The sequence below is a fragment of the Canis lupus genome, chromosome 25 (assembly GCF_011100685.1).
Source record: "Canis lupus familiaris isolate Mischka breed German Shepherd chromosome 25, alternate assembly UU_Cfam_GSD_1.0, whole genome shotgun sequence".
Taxonomy (NCBI): domain Eukaryota; kingdom Metazoa; phylum Chordata; class Mammalia; order Carnivora; family Canidae; genus Canis; species Canis lupus.
This window is the reverse complement of record NC_049246.1, coordinates 32,123,856-32,149,784: the sequence shown is the minus strand read 5'-3', so window position 1 is coordinate 32,149,784 and position 25,929 is coordinate 32,123,856. Positions and strand designations below refer to the sequence as shown.

At 39.4% G+C, this 25,929-nt stretch overlaps 1 protein-coding gene across 1 annotated transcript in view; it reads left to right on the top strand.

Annotated features, from left to right (window-relative positions):
* Positions 1-25,929, top strand: part of CDCA2 (cell division cycle associated 2) — a 53,203-nt gene that overhangs the window by 17,200 nt on the left and 10,074 nt on the right. The window contains 7 exon segments of the mRNA XM_038573775.1: positions 1,541-1,625; positions 7,246-7,454; positions 9,709-9,793; positions 10,226-10,479; positions 14,635-14,713; positions 15,961-16,049; positions 16,955-17,092. Coding sequence (XP_038429703.1) covers positions 1,541-1,625; positions 7,246-7,454; positions 9,709-9,793; positions 10,226-10,479; positions 14,635-14,713; positions 15,961-16,049; positions 16,955-17,092 — 939 coding nt within the window.

Below are 25,929 nucleotides of genomic sequence, written 5' to 3'. Positions count from 1 at the left end.
GAGGTATTGTTCTAGATACTGATGGTACAACAGAAAATCATGGTCCAGCCCTTGAGCAAATTTTAGCCAGCTGGAGGAGGCAGACACAGGAGCGGTTATTTACACTTAACTGGCAGATGAGTTGAAGACTCTATATGGGCAGTGCAGCTCAGGTCTGGGGGTCTTACACTTTGACCTTTTCTGCCCCTAAGTGGTTCAGTACTGGCTGGGAAGCAGGGTGCTGTTTAGCCATTCCTCCTTTGTTCTGTTCACTTCTTTCAAGTGGCAGTAGGGATTTTTGTTCCCTACTTAAAGCCTGTCAAGATTATCAAAAGACGATAAACAACATAATTAAATACTACTATTGAGGATCCCTGACCTTCTCATCACATGTGAATGGGAAGCTAGTTCTCATCACTGGCTTTCCTTGCTTTAGTTCTGGTATGACCCAGCAGATTCCCGTATCTTTAGTGAGAGGGGACACCTGACACCAGCAGATCTGAAACTATTTTCTGTAGCTTCTCTGTCACAAAGATTCAGTACATATCCTGTTGATCTTATTGGACTAATATAATAAATGTTTGATAGTCATTAACGATTTCTCAGGGTCTAATAGGTTTCACTTGGGAGTCACTTATAATCTCTGCTCCCTCTGTTTTTTTCTAGTTGTTATGAAATCATCCAGCAAAACCAATAGTTTCTCATCAGAACTTTGATCAGTTTGGACATATATTACGATTTGAAAATGGTGTCCACGTTATTATGAATGTGTTTTCTATCCTAGCCATTAATAGTTTTTCTATCCTAGCTATCGATACCTTGATTAATAATGAACGTTTTTTCATTATTTTTTTAAAGATGTATTTATTTATTTTAAGAAGGGGGCAGGGGAGAGCATGAATCCTTCCCATTCATGGGCAGAGGGAGAAGGAGAGAGTATCTCAAGCAGGCTCCACAGTGAGCGGGGAGCTCAGCATGGGGCTCGATCTCATGACCCTGAGATCTGACCTGAGCCGAAACCAAGAGTTGGATGCTTAACTGACTATACCACCTGGGTGCCCTCATTTTTCATTATTTTTGTGATTTTTCCTCTTTAAAATCCATCAATATAGTTTTCTGGACTTCAGACAGTAAGGCAACAAAAGTGTGTCCTATAAACTTTTCTTAAGGAGCTGAAATCTGGGGATGCCTGGATGGCTCAGCGGTTGAGCATCTGCCTTTGGCTCAGGGCGTGATCCCAGAGTTCTGGGATCGAATTCCACATTGGGCTTCCTGCATGGAGTCTGCTTTTCCCTCTGTCTATGTCTCTGCCTCTCTCTGTGTCTCTCATGAATAAATAAATAAAAATCTTTAAAAAAGAAAAGCTGAAATTTGTTTGATAGGATGTTTAGGCTGCAGTTACAGTGAATACTGTGTTTTTAGTTCAATTGCTGTGGACTTTCATAATAATCAGCTAGGTCATGATTTGACATCAGATTTCCAGATAATCTCTAATGCTTACAAAGATCTCCATACTCCTGTAAGTAGTAAGATTTAACATTTCTTTAATTCTTCCCTCAAGAAATCTTTTGAATCTGGCTTAACACAGTCCGGATATTTAGTTGAAGAGTCTGTTTCACTTCTAGAGCTCACAGAGGCTTCAAATGGTAAGTATTTAATCTTTCCTTAGTACTTGTGCCAGTTGATCTATGTGCTAAACTTTGGGGAAACTGAATCCATGCCCTATATTTTAGGAGCTCTTGGTCTAGTTGGAATGTTTCAGAATTCCTGTTAGAGAATAACTTTTTTTTTTTACTTTGACTGCCACTGATAAGAAAGTGAAATATTTCCAAGTTGATAGAATCTGTTGTAAAAAACAGGATGTCTGAACGCACAAGTGTATTTTGTAAGAGAAAACACATGCGTTGTTTTATTTTTTGTTTTGTTTTCTTGTTTTATTTTGTTTTTAAGTGTGGAAAGGGACTAGCGTTTATAACTTTCTCTGAATCAATATGCTTGTATTGAGTGAAAGTCACCAGTTAAGGTATTAGGTTTACTTTCAACCCACCTGTGTCTTTATCTTTAAAGTAAGACTTACAGATATATATAGACTTCTCCCTTGTTCTCTTCATCTACCTGTTGATTTGTAACCCTTATCTTTCCTTTAGTAAACTGGCAAACAGTAGTTCCCTGAATTCTGTATGCTGCTCTGGAAAAGTTAAAGAAGAACATTAAGGAGGAGGTCCTGAGAACCTCTTGATTGATAGCCATTCTGTCAGAAGTATAGGTAACAATCTGGACTTGTGACTGACATCTGAAGTCTAAGGAGGAGGTTGTTGGAACTCCAGTCTGTAGCATGTCAGTCAGAAGCACAGGTGACAGCCTGGCACTTGGGGCTGGCATCTTAAATTGGAGGTAGGGGACACTCTTCTAGGATTGAGCCCTTAACCTGTGGAACCTGATGCTATCTCTGGGTAGTGTCAGAATTGGGTTGAATTCTTGGATACCCTGCTGGTCTAAGATAAGAATGCCTTGGTGGTATTGTGTGTTAGAAAATCCCTTCCCCCCATGTTGGAATTGAGTCCTGGAACCCAAAAAAGAGTTGTTAGGGGAAATAGATCTGGACAGTTTGTAAAGTTCCTATATCCCATCCACCCAGCCACATTTTTTATGGTCATTTACAGTATAGATATACTCTACATTACTTTTCTATTCATTTTAAGTCCCACAGTGTTTTTCCTTGACACAGTCACGTGTATTGGGAGCAGAATCTTTTATGATTACCCAGATAGACACCATTTCTGATGCTCTTCATTCCTTGGTGAAGATTTGAGTTTCCCTCTGCTGTCATTTACCTTCAACCTGAAAAAGAACTTCCTTTAGCATCTTGTAATGTATGCCTGCTCCGACTTAATTTGAATCATAAAATGGATGGGTCACAGAGCCAGGTTTATAAACTGGTTACCCAGATGAAATAAAATAGTCTTACCTTCATCATTTCTTAACAATTCTCTTGCTTTCCTCCTGTGGGACTTCGTCTTAAATGACAGATTCTTTGATAGTAGTTATAGAATGTATGAGGTGTGGTCATTAAAAACCTGTCACTAAATAAGACACCTCCCTCTACAATCTTTTTCAAGTGGGAACATCACAAGAGCCAACATATCCCATTTTAACACCTCACTAGGCTCTAAGCAGAAATACTGTATGACAGGAAAGAAGAGCTTTGATTAAAGGAGTCTGGTCAGCACCAGTTTAGCACTCCATGTGCTAAACTGGTTTTTTAGTGGCACCCCAGAATTAATTCTGCCCCAAATAGTCCACCTTTCGGAAGGGTGAAAAGATTTTGTAAAGGAGGATAGACGACACTTGGAGGAGGGCTTGCAGAGGAGAACCCGCAGGATAGCTCCACGGTGTCCTTGCCTACTCCACTTCGTCTGTTTCACCCACCTAGCTGGAACTCCGACCCAGAGACCTGTGTATCTGCTCTGTTCCTGCCCCACATATGTCTGTGCAGAGTCTTGTGTGTGCTGATAGCCTCACCGCATGTTTTGTCTCCCCAGGGAACCTCAGTGCTGCCTGGCTGTCCCTTCTGTTCCTTGATCACCTCATTTTTGTACCTCCTCTTTTCTCTCGGGCTTCTAATCCTCTAATCCTCCTTCCCTTCCCTTTTTTTTTTTTTAAGATATTTATTTATTTATTGCAAAAAATAATTCTTCAGTGTAAGCATGTTTCATGCAGTATCTTTCTTCCATATCAACATACATGCACATAATTAGATATCATTCAAAATTGAACTGGACCTCATGCATTTATATTTGTTAAATCTGGCAGCCCTACTCATGAATGACTGATACAAGTTTCTTGTGCCTCTTTGTAGTCCATGGCTGCTTCTGTCACCAAGAGAACAGATGTCAGAAGCAAGTGGCCTGGGGCAATCCCCACCACACTCGTGCCTCTCCAAACAAGTGTGCCCCTCCCTTTCCTCCTATTATGGTAGATCTCCATGCTCTGATCCAAGGGTAATCCCTTCCCTCTTCGAGGACCTTCTGCTTGAGGTGTTTCCTCTTCTCCTTTTTTTTTTTTTCCTCTTCTCCTTTTAACACAATGTGCTATATTATCTCCCATCTTCAATTGGCCCTTGTCCCAGGTTTCCTTTCCAGCCAAAACCCCATGTCTTTGCTTTCCTCTATAGCAAAGCTCCCTTTAAGACTAGGTCATGCTCAGTCTCCTAGTCTCCCATTCTCTCTCTCTCTCTCTCTCTCTCTTTTTAAGATTTTATTTATTCATGAGAGATGCAGAAAGAGAGAGAGAGAGAGAGGCAGAGACATAGGCAAAGGGAGAAGCAGGCTCCATGCAGGAAGCCCGATGTTGGACTCGATCCCGGGACTCCAGGATCACGCCCTGGGCTGAAGGCAGGCACTAAACCCCTGAGCTACCCAGGTATCCCTTCCATTCTGTCTTGACCCAGCTCCAAACAGGCTTTGGTCACCAATAGCCTCCTTGCTATCCCAGTAGTTCCTCTCAATAGAACCTCTTCTCGGGGTCCCAGCGTGGCAGGCAGAGCTGCCTGGGCATCAGGACACCATTCTCTCATGTTTTCCCTTCTTCTACTGATCATTCCTTGTCTGTTTTCTTTATTTCTTCTCTTCCATCCTTTAACTTTTCAACACTTGAATGCCCTGGGTTCAGTGCTCAGACTTTTCTTCTCTGCACTCACTCCCTAGGTGATTGTGGGTATTCTCACAATGTTAAATGCTATCCACAATGCTGTTGACTCCGAAACTTAAATACCTCTCTTTGGCCTCCTCCCTGAACTCTCAGGTGCCCAATTGCCTTTTCCTGTCTCCACAGGAGTGTCTGATGAACATCTCAGACTTAACATACTCAAACAGGTCTCAATTACTTTTCCTTCCCAGTCTGCTCATCTTTTTTTTTTTTTTTCTCTCTTTTTTCATCTCAAAAAACGATACTGCCATTCACGCAGTTGCTTGTATCAAAAACCTTGGAGTAACCTTGGCCACCTCCCTTATAAAGGTTAAACTTCAGGGGGCCCCTGAGTCACCCAGTTGGCTAAATGTCCGGCTCTAATGTTGGGCTCAGGTCAGGATCTCAGAGTCCTGGGACTGAGCCACATGTCGGGCCCCACACTCAGTGGGGAGTCTGCTTCAGGATTCTTTCTCCCTCTCCCCATGCTGCCGCCACCCCCCACATGCACCCCCCCCCCCCCAGTACATCTTAAAAAAGAAAAGAAAAAGTTAGACTTTTGATTAACAAGTGCTGTTGGGTTTATCTTGACGATCTATCAAATGTCTAACCGCTTCCTACTCCCTAACTATTATCACTGTGGTCCAGGCTACCATCTTATCTTGCCTGGATTATTTTGTGTCTCCTCTTATGTGATTTCCCTCCTTCCACCCTGGTGGACCCCCCCCCCCTTCAGGGTTTTCTACATGGCAGCCAGGGTGCTCCATTTTAAAATGCTAGTTACTATGTTATTCTCTTTCTCAGGATCTTTCATTGACCTCCCACTTACTTACAACAGTACCCAGTCCACACCTGACCTAGTCTTTAGTCTTCTCTTGGAGCTTCTTAGCTCTCTTCTCTTTGCTCACGCTGTTCCAGCCACAGTGGCTTTGTTCTACCTCTGTGTGTTGGTATAATTCTGTCTCAGATCTCTGCACTTGGCTTTTTGCATGTAGTGTTCTTCCCTAGATACATGCATGGCTCACTTCCTCACTTCATTCAGGTGCCTGCTTGATCCCTGAACACCTCAAAACAGCAACTTTCCCCTCCCACCTTATCCTACCACATCTCCTTAATTTCTACGTTATTTCCTTTAAAGGCATATATTACTACTTGTTAACTATACACTTCTTTAACTTTTTATTTTGAGATGACTGTAGAGTCATAGGCAGCAGTACAAAATAATATATAAAGGGATCCAGTGTTCCCTTCCCCAACGTTCTGCCAATTGTAACATCTTGAGTAGCAATAATAGAGTGTCACAACCAGGAAATTGTCACTGATACAATCCATGGACTTCCCCCCTTCCCCCCAGATTTCATCAGTTTTACCTGCACTTATTTGTGTTTATATTTAGTTCCATGTACATTTATGACATATAAACTTAACGTGACCACACTGCAGACAAGATAGAGAAAGGTTCAGCATGGGTCCCTCACACTATGCTCCCCTTCGTTAGCCATCGCTCCCTCTCTCCTACCCCTCCTGTGTTTTTTATGGTCCGTTTATCACCCAAAGGCTGGGGGCCTTTGTGTGTTTTGTTCATCATTGTATCTTTAGCACCTAGAAAAGAGTGCCTGTGACATGATAAGTGCCCAATATATATTTGTTAAATGTTGATCGTAAAGGAAGTGCTCTCTTGTGAGGAAAAAAATATACACCAGTAAGCCTTGTCTTGTTTGAGGGCATACACAGCACATACCAGTTTCGATTTAATTTCTCCTCACATCCCATCTTTTCCCTCCCACCACCCTTGTGGGCTGAAATTCCTCGGACTCCAGCAGTGAAATTGATCATCATTCATTGCTCAACTCATGGTAGTTTTATGGTGCGAGGCCTAGGAGTCTTGAGTAAAGGCAGACTAATAGCTGTTTCATGGGCATTTTCTTGTTTTTGTTCTTTTTTTTAATTCATGAGAGACAGAGAGAGAGGCAGAGACATACATAGAGGGAGAAGCAAGCTGGTGGGAGAGGAACCTGATGCAGGACTCGATCCTAGGACCCCAGGATCATACCCTCAGCCATGGGAAGACACTCAACCACTGAGCCACCCAGGCATCCCTCATGGGCATTTTCTTAAATTTGTTGGGTGGCCAAAACTCCTTGCTCACCTTCACCCACCGTAGTTAGATTTGAATTGAAAGTTGTGGCCAGTGCCATTTCTCTTTATGTATCCAAATGAAATTCCAGATGTTATTCCCTAAGCAGGATATGTTAGGGTCAAATTTTTTCTTTCCTTTTTTTTTTTTTTTTAAGATTTTTATCTATTTGTTCATGAGAGACAGAAGGGGTGGGGGTGGGGGCAGAGACACAGGCAGAGGGAGAAGCAGGCTCCATGCAGGGAGCCTGATGCGGGACTCGATCCTGGGTCTCCAGGATCAGGCCCTGGGCCAAAGCCAGATGCTCAACCACTGAGCCACCTGGGCTGCCCAGGGTCAAATTTCTTATAGCATGTTAGTCTCTTTGCAAAGACATATTTTTGCTGTAGAACAACCTGATTCAGATGTCTTCTGCCTCTCTTGTTTACATGCTTCCTTTGAAGGAGTCAAGGTTGCTGAGTGTATAGAGGGCAAAAGTTCAAGTGATGCTCTTCCACCTGACAACTTTATAGAAGTGAGTGCAGACCCAGCTCCTGAAGTCAGGTCCCTGGTCTCTCCACTGTGCAAAAGGGACGTTCCATCCTCTGAGACCTTTGTACTTCGTTCTGTGCTGAAGAAACCCTCTGTTAAGCTGTTTCCAGAAAGCCTGCAGGTAAGTTTAGATCTACTTCTCCTAAAGCAAATAGAATAAAAATTCATTTTGGCTTAAAACAATTCTTGTGATATGTTGTATATGTCATACTGGTTTAAAAGAAGCTATCTTGCCCTAATGTTTTCCCCTCCTTTTCTTACAGCACTATGCAGAGATCCTTCCTGCCTGCCTGCCTTTCTACCTACCTACCTTCCTTTTTTCTAAACTCAGTATGGAATATAACTTGTAGAATTTACTGTGGGTAGCTATATTTTGAGTTTCAGAGTTATTGATGTGTGAGTCTGTTAATTATTTTCCACCTAAAATATTTGGTCTTAGAGATAGCTTTTTTATAGGCATGTACCTTTCTCTAAACTGAGCTAGTATGAGCTAAGAGTAGGTTGGTGGGAATTGGCTGGAGCTTACTATTAAGTGCTTCCTTTTCTTTCTTTCTTTTTTGTGCCTGTACATGCACACAAACTATGGTGGGGAAGGGTAGAAGGAGAGAGAGAATCTTAAGCAGGCTCCATGCTCAGCACGGAGCTCAAGAGAGATCATGACCTAAGCCAAAATCACGAGTCAGATGCTTAACTCACCGAGCCATCCAGGTGCCCCTTATTGAGTTCTTTCTACAGACAGTTCTGGTATATCATGTACATGCAGCACTGGTACTCCAAGGAGCCCAGTGCTGCATTAGCCCCATTCTATATAAACTTACGCTTGAGGCTGCTAAATGAACCCAGGTAAATCTGATAGTGAAATCCATGGCAGGCTGTAAATGTTGTGAGAGGTTGAGGGGGTGGCCTCTGGAGTCCACATGCCTGATTTCAGATCCTCACTCTGAAGTTTAACAAGTAGGCAGATTATTAACCTTTTTGTACCCTGGTTTCCTTATCTTTGAAACGACAATGTTAGTAACTACATTACATGGTTATTTGAGCATTTTAACTGGGATAATAATTTGAAATTAGCACAATGCCTGTCAAATGAGAAGTAATTTTTTTTTCAATCCGTAGACATTTAAGTATAGAACCATGCCTATACATCTTTAAAGCCAAAATGAACTAGACTACCTTCTATCTATCTACATGAATAGTTAATGGTCAATGGCTGTTTAAATGTTTAATAGTTTTTCTGGTTAAAGAGCTGACGTGAGTCTCTGCAGCACTGCTCATTCATATCTTGTATTCATTTTATCTTCTCCTCAAACAGACTTAGCATCTTCATGATCCAAATAACCCTTACTGATTAACAGCATTACATAGCAAACATCAAGTCCTACCACTAAAATTCTATGAAGATTTTTATAATCCAAGGTTTGTGGGTGTATACAATTTGAATTGTTTGCTAATTTTCATGGTGGTTTTAATTAAAGATAGCCTAAAAATTCACAAGAATTTTATTTTCTAAGCTCATTTATTTCACAAATACTGATATGGGCATTCTCCTCGTCAGGAAAATAAAATGGACTTGAGAGAGAGTTGCTCAAGAAGATTGGTTTGGGGCAGGACAGTTGCTTAGAAATGGTGCTGCTCTTGGAGCAGGTGCTCTGGAGAAAATGAATAGCTCTAGAGAACAAGGGCTGGTCCGGGATGTAGGAAGCAGATGAGGATTTGGAGGTGACTTATGGACCCCACAGCCCTGGCTCTGTCCTGCTTGACTCCAGTGGGCCTGTGTTGAGTTTGGCCATGTCTGGTGCTTTAGGACTTGCACTGTCCCTTCCTCACCAGCTTGCCTACTCTATCATCTTTTGCTAAGTAGAGAGGGACAAATACTATCTTCTTTTCTTGTTCCTAACTCAAGAATATAGTAATGTGGATGAGAGGTTTACATATTTATCAAAAGTGCGAGTTACGTGTTTAAAAATAAAACACCCCATTATGTCATTTACCTATTGTTTTCTTGTTTTTGTGCAATTCTTATAACTGTAGTTAGTCTGCGTCGTCTGGCACCATTTGTGTGTGGCTAGTATGACTCTAGCCACTCAGATTTTCCATAATTTCATTTGCCAGATTAAAAATGATGAAGTGAATTTAGCCCATATTATGGATTTCTGTTCTTTAATTTTGGCCTAAAATACTATTTACTGAACTAATGTTTAGGGCATCCAGTTTTTCTTTGTGGCTCATCATTAACCCCAAACCATTATGAAAGTGAATGTAATCTGCAATGCTAAATAGTATCTAGATCTTGGCAGAAAAAGAAGTTCAAGTTGTCGGTTCTTAATGACTGTGCATATGCATTTATATGTGTAAAATTTTTCATTGATATTTAGGAACACTGTGACAATCTCTGTGATGATGGGACTCATCCAAGCTTAATCTCAAATCGTGCAAACTGTTGCAAAGAACAAAAAGCAGGTAAGAAATTCACATTTATTTTGAAGCCTGAGGATATCATTTCCTTGTGAATCATTTGATGGTAGTATGTGGTATTTTCAGTGATCTGCTAAATGCCGTGGTGCTTCTCATATTCTATGGGAATGGAGAACAGTTGGATGGAATCTCTTTGGAGAGTTTCACAGTCGGTCTGTCCATTTTGCCTGCCCATTTGTGCTTAATGGTAACACTTGTAAAGGAACTTATTATTCCAATTTTGTAAACTTCTAAGATACTTATGCAAAATTTACTTTAAAATCTATTACCATATTTTAGAACTGCTTCCTTTTCCATTTTGAATTTATGTTTTCTACAAACTATTTTCTATTATAAAAGCTGTATCTAATTATGTTAAAAGATTCTAGCTTATGCATTTTTAGATAATTCTTTTATCTACTCATTTATTACCTATAGAAGGTCAAGAAAATTGTAAAGTGCCAGCCTTTCTAAATATCAGGAAGAGGAAGAGAGTTACTTTTGGAGAGGATCTAAGCCCTGAGGTGTTTGATGAGTCTTTGCCAGCAAATACTCCGTTGCGAAAAGGAGGAACACCTGTTCGAAAAAAGGATTTAAGTAGTATCAGTCCCCTGCTACTTGAGCAATCATCACCAGTTCCTGTGCAGTTGCAGTTATCACAACCAAATTTTGATGACAAGGGGGAGAATCTTGTAAGTGTGAAAAATGTGGAACAAACTTGTTTATATTTTCATCAGACCTCGCCTGTTTTGTGTGAACAATAATTATGCTTTGAAATCATGCAATGGACTAAATGATGTGTCATGGTAGAAAATAATGTGTTTTTTTAGGTAGGTTTTTTTTCTCTTTTTTTTTTTTTTTTTTACCCTGTGCTCATCATGACAAGTGCATGGGGTATTAGCTGTGTTCTCATACTTGCATGACTCCTTGTACATGGCATATTTCTTGGAACCTAAATACCATTGACTGACAATGTACCATTGTTTTATGGACCACCAAGAAAAGAGGCTAGAAGTTAAGCTGTCACACACCATGAATTGTAAGCTGCACTCAGGTTTCAGAAGTGGGAAAATGTGAAAGAGCAACAACCTTAGAACTGATATGCTGTAAATATAAACTTTTCCCTCTAAGATGAATTTCTGTAGGTAGAATTAATTGATGAAAAAATAGGAATGTTTTTTACCTTTTTAATACATATTGCTGAGTATCCAGAAATTGTACCAATTTGGACTTATCAGCAGTATAAATGGTTTTATTTTACTAAACTTTGTAAACTTTGGGTATGAACTTGTACTTTTTAAAATAGCTTAATAAGAGAAAAAGATGACTTGAAAATTTAGTTTCCTAATGAGGTTTGAACATTTTTCATGTTTATAAGCCATTTGAATTTCTTCTCTAGAGAATTGCCTATTAATCTTTGCCCGTTTTTATATTGGAACCATCATTCATCCTCTCCCTTGCCTTACACTTTGGAATAAGAATATTCCACTTTTAGCCAATGTGGAGTAACAGGGACCTAATTTATGTTTTCAAGAAGAACAACTAAAACAAAACAAAACCCAAAATATACAAAAATGGTTGTTCTGAGACACTGACCATCAGGATGGGCAGGATAGTGACAAATGAGGCAAACTGCATGAGCCCCAACTTAACTGCCCAAGCTGGGTGTCCAGGCCACAGCACAGGAGGGGTTTACCTGGTGGAGCCTGGCAGTTTCCATGAGCTGAGAAAATGGAGTTGGGAGTCTGGGAAAGCAGAGAGGCTAGAGCTCATGGCAAAGACCAGAAAGGAGAGATGCTGCACAGAGAGCTCTGGAGATCTGCAAAGGTTTTCACTGGAGACTTAGCTGAGCAGCTAAGTACTGGTCAGTGCGTGCTTGTGAATAAACTGCCTGAAGCCAGGGAAAGGATGACCTAAATGGAGCAGAGGAAACAGTCCCTACAGCTACAGGGAAGAAGGAAGTGTTACCACCAACTAAGTGGTAGAAACACCTTATATTTCAGAGGGCATCCGATACTCAGGAGCATATTGCCTCACTATTAGAACAGAATTAGCTTAGCAAGCTTTGAAAGGACACAACTTTACTGCATTGTACAACTTAGCTCAAAAACAGCAAAAGTATCCAGTGTCAAATAACATTAAACTCAAAATGTCTGACTTTTCAATAAAAAACTAATGGACATGTAAGAAAAGATACCCCATGATGAGGAGGAAAATCAGTCAAGAAAAGTAGATCCAGAAATGACACATGTGGTAGAATTTATAGACGAAGACATTGAAAAAGTTACTTTAACTATCTTTGATATGTTCAAGGCGGAGGAAAGATTGGACATGCTGAGAACATGAAGGATACAGAAAAGATCCAACCTGAATTCTATACATTATAGTCACTGAAAATTATAATCTGCTGGAAGAAAAATATGTTGAATGAGAGTAAGCATATTAAAGACTCCAAAGGAAAGATTAGCAAACCTAGAGATGTAGCAATAGAAATTATTCCCCATGAAAGAGTAGAAACGACTAAATATAAATGAGCAATTGGTGAGCCTAGGACAACTTTAGGTGGCATAATATGCATGTAATTAGAGTCCCCAAAGAGAGGAGAGATCAGAACAGAAAAAAATACTTAAATGGCTGAAAATTTTCCAATTTGATAAAATCATAAACTCACAGATCCTAAAGTTCAAATTCCCAGTGCAAGAAATATGAAATTGTACACAAAGACACATCATTGCTTAGAATCCATGATCAATCAACAAACACGAGAGGCAACAGAACTCTCATTAGAAACTGCTAGCTAAAGGACAGTGCAGCAGCATTTACTTGGAGCAAAAAAGCAAAACAATAACAGCAACAGAACTTGTTAATCCAGTGAGGGATCCCTGGGTGGCGCAGCGGTTTAGCGCCTGCCTTTGGCCCAGGGCGCGATCTTGGGAGACCCAGGATCGAATCCCACGTCGGGCACCCGGTGCATAGAGCCTGCTTCTCCCTCTGCCTATGTCTCTGCCTCTCTCTCTCTCTCTGTGACTATCATAAATAAATAAAAATTAAAAAAAAAATCCAGTGAAACCATCTTTCAAAACAAAGGTGAAGGACAGGCTTTTTCCGACATCTGGAAGCTGAGAGGATTCATTGCCATAGCAGGTTAGCATTAGAAGAAATGTTAGAGGAAGTCCTTTGGTTAAAAAAAAAAAAAAAAAAATTCCCAATTCAATCTAAAAAAGGGAATGAAGAGCACTAAGGATGCTCACTCATCTTCAGTGGGCAGATTGTAACAGACTTTTAAAAAATTATTATTAATCTCTATAAAAGATTGTTAAAACAAGAATAATAGCATGTGTTTTGGTTTATAGCATATGTCAGTAAGATCTACAACAGAAGTAACATGGTATAGAGTCTGGGAGGGGTTTTTAGGGTGTACATAAAGTGGTGGGAGTTAAACATGTATGCTGTAAACCCTAAACACGACAAAACAACAAAAATATGTGGGATGCACTGAAGCAGGCTTAGAGGGAAATAATTAAAGTCTGTATTTCAACATAAGAGACGTCTCAAATTAATGATTTCAACTTCCACTTTAAGAAACTAATAGAAGAAAGCAAGTTAAAGCCAAAATAAACAGAAGGAATTAATAAAGACAAATGCAGAAATCAATGAACTAAAAAAATTGAGGAAAGAATCATCGAAATAAAAAGATAATGCTTTAGAAAAATAATATGGGTAAACTTCTAATCACACTATTCAGGGGAAATACTCAAATTACCAATATAAGGAAAGAAAGGTGGTTTGACCACATACTCTAACAGGTTTTAGAAGGATAATACAGATAAAAGGATAATAAGTATTATGAAAAACTTAATGCCAATAAATTCAACAACATAAACTAGACATGTTCTTTGAAACATACAAACAGCCACACCTCATGCTAGAGAAATAAATTACTTCATTAGCCCTATATCAACTGAAGAAATTTAAGTTGTAGTTGAAACCTTCCCACAAAGAAAACTGCATATCCAGATGATTTTGCTAATAAATTCTACCATATACTTAAGGAAGACCTAAATTTATGTATATTCTTTCAGACAATTTGAGGAGGTAGGAGTAATTCCCAACTCGTTAATGTCAGCATTAATTTAATATCATAATCAGACATAAGAAAACTAGAGCTCAATATTCTCATGAACGTAATATATAAAAAAGTACTACATCATGACCAAGTGAGATTTAACCCAAAGATGCCAGTTGGTTTGATATATTGAAAAAAAAAAAAAACAACTCTATAATTTACATTATTAACAAACTAAGAAAAACCATGTGGTCACTTCTGATAAGAAGTCCAAGCAAACTGGTGATTAAAGAAGATTTCTTCAAACTGACAACTTCTATTTATGAAAAGCCAACAGCTACTATCATACTGGTAATTAGGTGGGAAAGAAAAGTTTTGACATCTGCATTTATATTGCCATTCCCCTGAATAATAGTGAAATGTTAGGTTGTGCTTATTAATGGAATGTCCTATTTACTGTAGAGTTAGGACATGTGATTTTAAGTAAACCGAAGAGGAACTTGTTAGTGGATCATTATGGCTACTTCCATTTAATATTTCATTTGTTGGACTGTAGTTAGTAAACATAGTTTCGTTAAAGATTGGTAAATATTATAAAATCTTTTTATATTCAGCATCTTTGTTTTGCTTTGACCTTTTTTCTTAATCTTTTATTGGTTCCCCATCCCTATGCTTCCTGCAGTTCCACCTACAAAAATAAATCCTAATTTTCTTTTGGGCACATTACATGTCCACTGAATTTAAGGATGTCTAATTTCTATTCTTGTTTTTCTTTGTTTAGGAAAACATAGAACCTTTTCAGGAATCATTTGCAGTTCTGAGTCCTCTTAGTAAGTCTTCAATCTCTGAGACTCTTTCAGGTAGTAACTTTTATTTATCTTAAAATCAGACAAGTGTCATTTTCAGTATTTATATCTATGAAACTAAATCTTAATTTCTTTTTAAAATTTTATTATAACAATGCATGTTTGGTTTTTAAAAACCATGTAGTATAGGAAAGCTTATAAAAAGTCTCTTGGGGTACCTCGGTGGCTCAGTCCATTAAGTGTCTGACTCTTGATTTCGGCTCAGGTCGTGATCTCAGGGTCGTGAGATCCAAGCTCAGCAAGGAGTCGGAGCCTGCTTGAGATTCTCTCCCTCTCCTGCCCCTCCCCCTGCTTGTGTGTTCTCTCTCTCTCGAATAAATAAGTGAGTCATAAAAAAAAAGAAGAATTTTTTCTACATCCAGGTCCCGCACCTTGTAATCACCTGCAGTTAACTTCTGTAGGTGGTAGCCCCATTTTTCAGGTCTTTGCAGGCAGTGGAGTTGCCCTCCCAATTCTTGTCAACAGTAAATTCCTTGTGACAATTGGGAAAACTGAACGATGTGGATCATAAGGGTCTCCAGAAGTGTTCACCAACATTAAGTTGACCTTTTGGGCCCATGTACCTTTTGAGGTCCCTGGCTTGTTTATGGTCATGACAAGGTAAGCCAGGACTTGGGTGGCAAACATCATGGGGACCATTATTCTTGTCTCTCCCCTGACGGAAATCTGTTAATGGCTTCTCATCAGCTGGAAGAGACAAACCAGGTTCACGGGAACAGAATCCAAGACATGGAGTGTGAAGTTAGAGCTATACCTAGAAGTGTAGTCTGTCATGTTCCAAAGCCCATGCTCTTTTACACATTATACTACCTTTCATTTATACCATTAAAAGGGATCAAATGAAAAAGTACCTGAATTTTGTAAGTTAAAAAAATTACTTTCATGATCATTTTAATGCCCTTTTTTTTGCAATTTCATTGTACAAAATGTAGCTTGGAATAAAGTGACATCAGTGAGAATATGGTATTTACTGTAATGTGATTTAATCTGTTGTCTTAGGGTAATATGGTATGCTTTCTCCATGGGAAGTGGTAAAAGTTTCTGGGTTTTCAGTAAACTTTAAGTTTTAAAACATGTATCTGAATCTCAAAATTTATTCTTAGTAATTAATTATGTTTAGATACTATCTTCTGCTAAAAGCAGAGGTGAGTATCCAAAGCAGTATCCAGTGTATTTGAAAAATGATGGCTCTTACAACTTTTTGTTGGCTACCCTAATTTTGCTTGTGTCTTCCTCATCAGGCACTGATAGCTTTAGCTCTTCAAAAAACCATGAGAAAATAGCCTCCTGTAAAGTTGATAGAATCACACGGGCCTCTAACAGAAGAAATGTAAGTGTTTGTATTTGGCACAATGTATTTGTTTTTAAATCTTACTAGAGATTTTTTCTGTCTTTATGATCACATCATTTTGAATAAAATCTTGATTTAATTAGTGTCACTGAGAGCTAATAGCCTATAACCAATGGTAATGTTCTTTTTCTGATTTGATTTTAATTCTGTTAGAAAAAAATACAATAAAACAAGATGCTTTCAGAGTTTGTGTTAATGTAGAAGGTAATCCATTTGGCACATTTGTTTGGGATCTACATGGTTTTATGAATTTTACTGAAGTACACAGTGGAGAAGAGTAGTGTGTAATTACAAGAGCCAGAAAATGGCATAATTATAACTTTTTTTTACAAAAACATTGCATTTTTTGGTTTTTTTTTTAACACTGGGTTTTAATTCTTTTCAGTAGGAGCATAACTCTCATTGGGTGTGTGTCTTTTCCTCTTTCATTAAATAAAATTGGGTTTTTGTCCAAATTCATAAATATATACCATTATAGGGCTTTTAGCTGACATTGTTGGATGATAAACCCAGGATTCACATTTAGATAATCTAAGTGCATATCCCCCCTGCCATAACTCAATAGCAGTTAGCTACTAAGTTGTAGATGCTTAGTAAATATTTTATAAATGAATAAATCAACTGGTTTTAAACTTTTTTTTCTCCTTTAAAATAATGGACAGAGTGCATATGCTTCTGGTTCTAAGTTTAATAAGATCAGAGATTAGTAATTACTGAGCTCCTCCATTTGAATTTAAGATGGTTAAAATACTTCTAATAGAATTGGTCAATTAGAACTGGGATAGAAAACGTAGAAGCAGCGTGGGGAGGAAAATATGAGAAACACATGTCAAAACGCACTTGCTTGTGTTTTATGGTATCCCTCCTCTAAATTTGCTTTATAGCAATTGACCACTTTTGCAGAAGAGAATGTTTGCAACTTACTTAATACAGAAGCTCAGCCTTGCAAAGAAAAGAAAATGAATAGGAGGAAATCTCAGGAAAGGAAGCTCACAAGAAGAGTACTTCCTAAAAAGAATCAGGTAAGTGTGTGTTTATAGATATAGTAAGAGTGGAAGTCATACATTTCTTTGTTGTAGGATTAGGAAAGCAAGGAAACAGAATTCTTCCAGTTAACGTTGAACCAAGAGTATTAAAATCATCATTATCATCATTAAATAGAAAGGGTCAGAGGCAGTTATATACTCAGCTGTAATTACCCGAGGATCATTTTTGTGTTGTCTTCATTGTGTCATGTACATTCAGCACAGTAGAACACGAGCACCCCGATGTTTTTGTTTTTTTTTTTTTTTTTTTTTTTTTTATGATAGTCACAGAGAGAGAGAGGCAGTGACACAGGCAGAGAGAGAAGCAAGCTCCATGCACTGGGAGCCCGACATGGGATTCGATCCCGGGGTCCAGGATCGCGCCCTGGGCCAAAGGCAGGCGCCAAACCGCTGCGCCACCCAGGGATCCCCGAGCACCCCGATGTTAAATTGATTCTTACCTTTGAATGTAATCTAACCTCACCCTATGAGAGGAATCTTGTAATTTCTTAGAGATGAGTGTGCCATCTGCTGCTTGTTTGACTTAGCTTCTGCAAATGGCTAGATCTCTTCCTGTATTTAAAGAAGAATGTAGAAATGGGCTCTTCATCTTCCTCAACACTTCAGGGCCTGTGCTGGCTCAGGTGACTTCATTGTGTCTTTGTGGATAGCTGATCCAGCTACTTGACCCAGTGGACCCTTTCCACTTCAGTGATCCACACACCTTCCTCTGCCATACCCCACAGCTTGTTGGTACCTAAGACCTTCCCACTTTTAGTAGTACACACTTCTGTGTCCCATTCTCTGACCCCAGCTGCCTCTCTATCCAGCCTTCTCACTCCCTTACTCATATGCGTCATCTGGCCCCTCTGTGTACCCTCCAGCATTCAGATATCCTGTCATTTCCTCCATTTCCTTGTTCACCCTAAATTGCATGAGCAGTTTCACCAACTCTTGTCAGTAACCTCAGTCCTCTATCCCTTTCATTCCACTTCAACTCTGGATTAATCCACCACTGTCCCCTCTCCCATCTAACATTGCTCCTGGAGAGGCTCACAAAGGTGCTCCTGCTGCAGAGCCATAGTTTCAGATATTGTCTGAAGTCAGCTCTCATTTTCCCCCTCTTCACTCTAATCTTTTTCCCAAGGTATTGAGTGAACTAGTGACTAAACTCCAGTGCAACCTTTGAGCTCTTGTGCTTGGTTGCCACCTCCACAGTATTTGGCATAATTGAGAACATCCCTTTACAGTCTCTGTTAAAGGTTTATTTTTTTTTCCACCCACCCTTAGTTTGTACTACCTAGAGTTCTTCTCTCTGCCTTTCTAAATCGTGTATTTTCTGGGTAATGTCATAGGTGGCATGGTTGATGCCTCCCAAATCTTTCTAATGTATAAACATAATTAGTGGCCTACTATATTTCTCTTCTTAAACCATCCTACAAGCACCTCAGATATCAGCTTTTCCAAAACTAAACTCAATTTTACCCCAATATCCTGGCCACCAAAACAGTAAACTTCCATCCTGTTCCATGAAACAAAAACTGGTTTAAACATGGCCCAAACATCTGCAGTCAGCAAAGCCAGAAAAAAGCTGGAAGTTTTCCTGGTTTAATCCCTCTTTTATTTATTTTATTTATTTATTTTTATTATTATTTTTTTTATGATAGTCACAGAGAGAGAGAGAGAGAGAGAGAGAGGGAGATAGGCAGAGAGAGACATAGGCAGAGGGAGAAGCAGGCTCCATTCACCGGGAGCCCGACGTGTGGGATTCGATCCCGGGTCTCCAGGATCGCGCCCTGGGCCAAAGGCAGGCGCTAAACCGCTGCGCCATCCAGGGATCCCTAATCCTTCTTTTAGATCCCAATCTTTTGAAAGATCCCCTTGCTGAAAAAAAACACATATGTTCAGAAATATGCATGTACCTCTATTACTGTATCAAAAATTGGTTTTCTTTATACTCTTTAAAAAACAATGCTACAAAGAATGTACACATACTTTTTGACATAAAATCAATAGCCAGAAAGTTCAGGTAGCATTGAGCATTAAGGTTTATTTCAACCCCTCCCAGGACCCCATGGAATTAAAATAATAGATATAATAAAGAGACTAGACTCAGAATAGCACTGAGAAGAGGAAGGAAGTAAGGAGGGATATTAAGCAACAGATGACAGCCTTCAGTGAATCTCTGGAAGACAAGGTGGATGAGGGCACATTAACAGATGAAAGAGGTGGATTTACAGCCCAGAATGTTCTTAGAGGGAGCCAGAGAGGCATTGGGAGCCAGCCTGCACGTGGCAATCCCAGGAGACTTTGGGCCCAGTATTAGCAGATCCAGTGGATGGTGAGAGTGAGGAGTGGTAGTAGGTAACAGAGTAAACAAAGTTCTGTATTTGAGACTATTTGCACCAGTTGGCATTCCACCCCTGTCCCTCCATGTTCTCCCATCTCAGAACAGATGTTATCGTGCAAGTGAAAGCCCTCATTCTGGCATTTGGAAAGTTCCATAGTCCTGACAGCCTGTTCTTGCCCTAAAGCACAGCCTACCCACTGATGCTCCTCATTCTGCCCTGCCCCACCCTGCACAGAGTTGCCAATAGAATTTCCATGCAGGAAAGAGACTGAGATGGAACGCAGAGGAAGCTCAGACCAATTTATCCAGTGTTTCCTTATGTAAAACCAGACAACTGAGTTAGAAACAAGAGACGAAAGATCAATATTTAAAAGTTGAAAAACTTACCCCGGAAAGAGATGCTATTCTGGGAATGGACGGAAACTTTATTGAAAAAAATCTAATCTACTCAGATTTAAGAAAATATTACCTGCATGAAACTAAGAAGAGGATCCTATGAAACAGGAGCAGAGGAAAAAATAGTCATATATATGTAAAATCTAGTAGTTGGACTAGACAATAAAGTTAAGGAAAGTCCCCTAGGAGGTAGAGCAAAAGAGAAATAGACTAGTAATAAGAGATGTAAAAACTGAATCTAGGAGACTATGTACGTATCTCAGAAAGAAGAAGAAGATAGAATGAGAGAAATTGTCAAAAGAAGGGATTTCCCACAACAGAAAGGAGTCTTCGGGTTAGAAGGACCTACTGAATGCCTAATAAAATTTAAAAAAAAAAAAAGGCCAAGTCTTCAGCCTGTCGGTATGAAATTGAGCAATAAGGATAACAAGAAAAGTGGACTTTTCCTCCCTGGAAACAAGAATCTGAATAGTAAGTATCAAGTTTAACAGTAGTCGGAATGCTGAAAGATGATTGAACAGGATCTTTAAAGTTTTGAACGAAACTTGATTTCAGCCCAATACTTTGTACCCAGTCAAATTCAATTAAGTGTAGAAGAAAAAATAAAGACATTTAGACACTCAAGGACTTTGAAAGTTTTTCTTTGGATTATTACTGGAGGAGATACTCTAGGAAACTGAGGAAGTAAGCTTAAGGATTCAGAACACACTGGATCTAATGATATGGGAGAGCAGTATGTGGAAATCTCTGGTTGTTCAGCCAGCCCTAGAAGAGCAACCAGGCCAAATTTGAACAAGAAGAAAGGGTGCTCCAGGGAGAAGGTCCTTGGAGAGAAAAACAAAAAGACCAATGATTGAGAAAGGAGAAGGTGTATCATATAAGAAGAAAAAGAAAGGTAATTACATACATATACCATTTCAAATAAAAGCCTGTGTATAAAAGTTTTGGAGTAAATATGAAGCAAACATTAATGTGATTACAAGCAAGTGTAAGGGAAAGTATGTTTTACAGTGCTAGGAATCATCTACAGGGGGCACCAGAGGAAAGGAATATGAGCTTTATCCTTCGCAGAGCAATGAAAAAAATTTTACACAGTCATGATGTGAATGCTATTTGTTTTCAACTAAGAGCAAAGCTTTAAGAACTGGATTGTGTAAGACGATCTAAGTGTAGCTGCTAGCAGAAGGTGAAAAGTGGATAGAGAAGATGTGAGGATGTTAGTTAGCATTCACTGTAAGGGGGTTAACAGAGCAGGTTCTATAGCCAGCCAACCTAGATTCTAAATTCTGGCTTGACCACTTGCTACCAGTGGAATGGCAGGCAAGATTCTTGATTTCTCCATTGTTTTTAAAATAAAGGGAATAGTGGTACTTAAATTTAAAAGCCTATTGTGTGCATTAAACAAGTTAATATATGTAATGTGCCGGTGCCTGGCCATAGTAGGTGCTGTGGCTGTCGTTAGGATTATTTTACAGATTAGGGGTTCAGGGTATATTTTGAACATTGATGAAAAGAAACATTTACCTTTTGACCCAGCAATCTTGTTTCTGGGAATCTGTCTCAGATCCAATGACAGAAACACAAAAAGGCATATGAGCAAAGATATTTTTTTGCAGTACCCTTTGCAATGCAAAAAACACAAAAACTAAATACCTATCAGTATGAGACTGGTTGAATAAACTATGGTGTGTTGGCCAAGTATTTTATAGCTGTAGAAGAAGTAGTGAAGAGAATTTCCAATGATGGAATGATGTCAGGATGTCTTTACTGTTGAGTGAAAAAAAACAAGGTGTAAAAATAACATATAGAGTAGGCTTCTTGGTACTGAATTGTGATCCCACTCCCACACCGCCCCCAAAATATTTCTTTTTTTTTTTTAATTTTTATTTATTTATGATAGTCACACACACACACAGAGATAGAGAGGCAGAGACATAGGCAGAGAGAGAAGCAGGCTCCATGCACCGGGAGCCCGACGTGGGATTCGATCCTGGGTCTCCAGGATCGCGCCCTGGGCCAAAGGCAGGCACCAACCGCTGTGCCACCCAAGGGATCCCCCCCTAAAATATTTTTTTGTTGAAACCCTAACCTCAGGGCACTTAGGTGGCTCAGTGGTTGAGCATCTGCCTTTGGCATGATCCTGGGGTTCTGGGATTGAGTCCCGCATCAGGCTTCCAGCAGAGAGCCTGCTTCTCTCTCTGTGTCTCTGCCTTTTCCTCTCTGTCTCTCATGAGTAAATAAATCTTTAAAAAAAAAGGGAAGAAACTCTAAGTTAACATGAGATCATTGGGATGGTCTCTATTCCAATGTGACATGTGTCCTTATAAGAGGAAGTTTGGACACAAAAGGAGACCCTCAGTGTGCACACAGCCAGGGAGAAAACCAGCTAAAGAGGCAGCAGGAAGGGGATCCCTCGGTAGCTCAGTGGTTTAGCGCCTGCCTTCGACCCAGGGTGTGATCCTGGATTTCTGGGATCAAGTCCCACATCGGGCTCCCTGCATGAAGCCTGCTTTTCCCTCTGCCTTTGTCTCTGCCTCTCTCTCTCTGTCTCTCTCATGAATAAATAAATAAAATCTTAAAAAAAAAAAAAAAAAGAAGCAGCAGCAGGAAGTTGCCATCTGCATACTGAGGAAGAAGACCTCCTCCGAGACCAACTCTGCAAGCACCTTGATCTCGGACCTCCAGTCCCCAAAACTGTGAGGAAATAGACTAAGATTGTTGAAACCACCTAGTCTGAGGTATTTTGTGATGGCAGTTAATATGACAATCGAATGTACTATGTTTTATCTAAGAAAGTAGGGAACGTTAAACATGTATTTGTATGAACAGGTGTATATATTGATAAACACATATAAAATCTTTTCATAAAAGTGAGAGAATAAGCCAAAGGCCAAAACCAATTATCCCTGGGGAGAGGAGACAGAGGAGGGAATAGGAAAGACTCAAAGCCAGACTTTCCTGAGCATGTTTTGGACTTTTGACTTTGAACTGTGTCAGTGTGGCACAGGATACAGTAAATCAGAATTATGAGAAAGAGAACAGTCCTTAAAAATTGGAAATAAAGGGGATCCCTGGGTGGCTCAGTGGCTTAGTGCCTGCATTTGGCCCAGGGGGTGATCCTGGAGTCCTGGGATTGAGTCCCACATCGGGCTTCCTGCATAGAGCCTGCTTCTCCCTCTGTGCCTCTCCCTCTCCAGCTCTCTCTCTCTCTCTCTCTCTCTTTTATGAATAAATAAATAAAATCTTTTTTAAAGAAATTTGAAATAAAAGGAAGCCAAATCATCTGGGTGTCAAGTTATTGGCTTAACCTCACAAAGAATAATTTCAAACCTAGAATTTAGAGGTCCTTTCAGAAAGCATCCTCAGGACAAGAGTGACTACAAAGGAAGTGAGCTTAATCAAACATAAGGAAGGACTCCTACTGAGAGGGGAGTGTAATGTAGAATAAAGAAATTAAGAGTTCTTGTGAAGTTTTTTTTTTTTTTTTTTTTTTTTACTTACTAGGAATCCAGACCTGACCATTAGATAATAAGAATTAAAAATCAAATTCAGAACCTTGTTAGGCCAAATTTGAATTGGAAACATCAGTACGGACTCAGGTTTTATTCCTTTAAGAAGATATCCTAGCTCTTTCAAGGCTTAGAAGCAGTGAGCACCCCTGGGACCCAGACTGCCATTTCTGAATACCATCTTCAACTAAAAGTGATGAGGGTTCCGTAGTGAAATGGCTGCTTGCGGGTTTATGAACAGCACACATAGGGAACGAGCCTGGGTCAGTACCAGTGTGCAGTGAAGGAATAAGCTTAAACCCCTGCGGCCATGGGGAAGGACCGCAAACCATCTCGAAGGGGCTCCACTGACCAAAGGTGGGACAGTGTGATTATCTGAAATAACAGTTGTGGTGGATTGAAACACAGACTTCAAATGTGAAAAAACACTTCAAGTTCATAATAGTTAAAAAATCTTAAAGGTCACCTTAGAAGCTTTCTAGGACACCAACTCATTTTTGTGAAAACTAGAAAATAAGGGAGTTCTATTTTCAAGTAAACACATAGTTGATGAGGGTAACTTATTTATAGGAAAAGTTCTACTAAGTTAAAAAGACACATTCATGAAAGTTGCTGATCATGGGGTAGAAGGCTGATGGGGGAGCCAGAGTGGATGGATCGGACTGAGCACTTGAGCCTACAAAGGTCACGGGAGAGAACGCAGTCCTTCCAATGCAATGAGGAAGGGTACAAGCACCCACAAAATGCTCTTTTCAAAAAAAAAAAAAAAGCTGAATCTAATCAAGTCTAGATCTAACAACTAATGTTAGGAAGTGTAGGGGAGAGGGGAAAATAAAGACATCTTGATTGCAGTCAACCAGATCCAGAGTTTGACTAATTCTCTGAGGCCGGTGCCTCAGTTTACTCATCAAATAAATGGCAAGGGAAGAAAGATAACCATAGATTCAAAGATCTGTCAACCAAATGGAATGTGTGATGACCTTATAGGGATCCTGATTTGAACAGCTGTAAAAAGACACGGGCCAAATGGAGAAATTTAATCTCTGAGGAAATAACTAGGGTAAATTGCTCTTTTTGTTCTTTGTGCCTAAGCTGTATATTTTGAGGTCATTTTATTTATTTATTTTAAAGATTTTATATATTCATGAGAGACCAAGATAGAGAGAGGCAGAGACAGGCAGAGGGAGAAGCAGGCTCCATGCAGGGAGCTTGATGTTGGACTCGATCCCGGGTCTCCAGGACACTTGGTTCCGGGATTCCAAGATCACTCCCTGAGCCGAAGGCAGACGCTTAACCACTGAGACACCCAGGAGTCCCTATTTTGAGGGTAGGCTGTTGTAACAAGAATTAGAGATTTCCCAGGTACCCTTTACCCAGTTTCCCCCAGTAAAACTTCAGTAGTATCACATAGAAAAATACCAACACAGTCAAGATAAAGAACATTTCCGTTGCCACAGGGATTTCTTCCCCTTTTGTAGCCCTATTTCCATGCCTGTCCCCATCATTAGTGGCAACCACTAATTTGTTCTCCATTTCTTTAATTTTGCCATTTCCAGAATGTTATGTAAATATAACCACACTCTGTAACTTCTTAGGACTGTTTTTTTTTTTTTTCACTATTATATGGAGATTTATCCAGGCTGTGTATATCAACAGTTAGTTCCTTTTATTCCTGAATAGTATTTGTTATTATAAAAAAAAATAATTATTTTGCAATATATACATATATCAAGTCATTACATTGTGTATTTTACACTTAAATTTTATCTGTCTGTTTTATCTCAATAAAGTTAGGGGGGAAATGGCATTGTAAAAAGAAAAAAAATCAACAATATAATGCCAGGTAATAAAATGTTTCATTTTATTATTGGGGCGGGGGAAGCTCTATATCTTAGGGATACTGAAGGATTTTCACATGAAATGAGGTGATGCCTGGGATTTGCTTTAAAATCTGAGGGAGGGAGTTATAAATGAATCCTGATTTCTATATGTTAGTAATTGTTGAAGCTAGATCATAGGTACCTGGGGTTCAATATACTATTTTACCTGTTGTGTGTTAGAAACTTTCCATTATCGAAGGTTTAAAAAATGACAGTATGAGCCTCTTATTTAGAGAGGTGGAGCTAGCCATTAAGAACTAAAAGTTGAACCAATAAATAAATGAAAGGTGTAGGGAAGGGTGTGCTTTTCATCATAAGCTTTCCTGTGCAATGTGATTTGTTGCTATGTACATGAATTGTTTTAAAATAATTTTAAAGCTATTCACAGGAAGCAAATTAAGTATTGTTTATGCAAACAAAAGACAAGTATTTACATCTATTTAGTGATCTCCTTCGCTGGGAAGAACTGTTGATGATTCTGGAGTGATTGGAATCACTTTGGGGATAGTATGTTCAGTTGTCCTTTATCTGCCTCAAGTCTTATACGAGCCTAACCGTTTGTAATCAGTGGCTTCCCTAGGATTCCAGTGACATGCAGCTTTTTTTTTTTTTTTTTTTTTTCTGAATACATGCAGCTTTTTTATTGCAGTATAAAAGCAAGGCTGTTTTGTATTGGAACAAATTTAAATTCTGATAAGA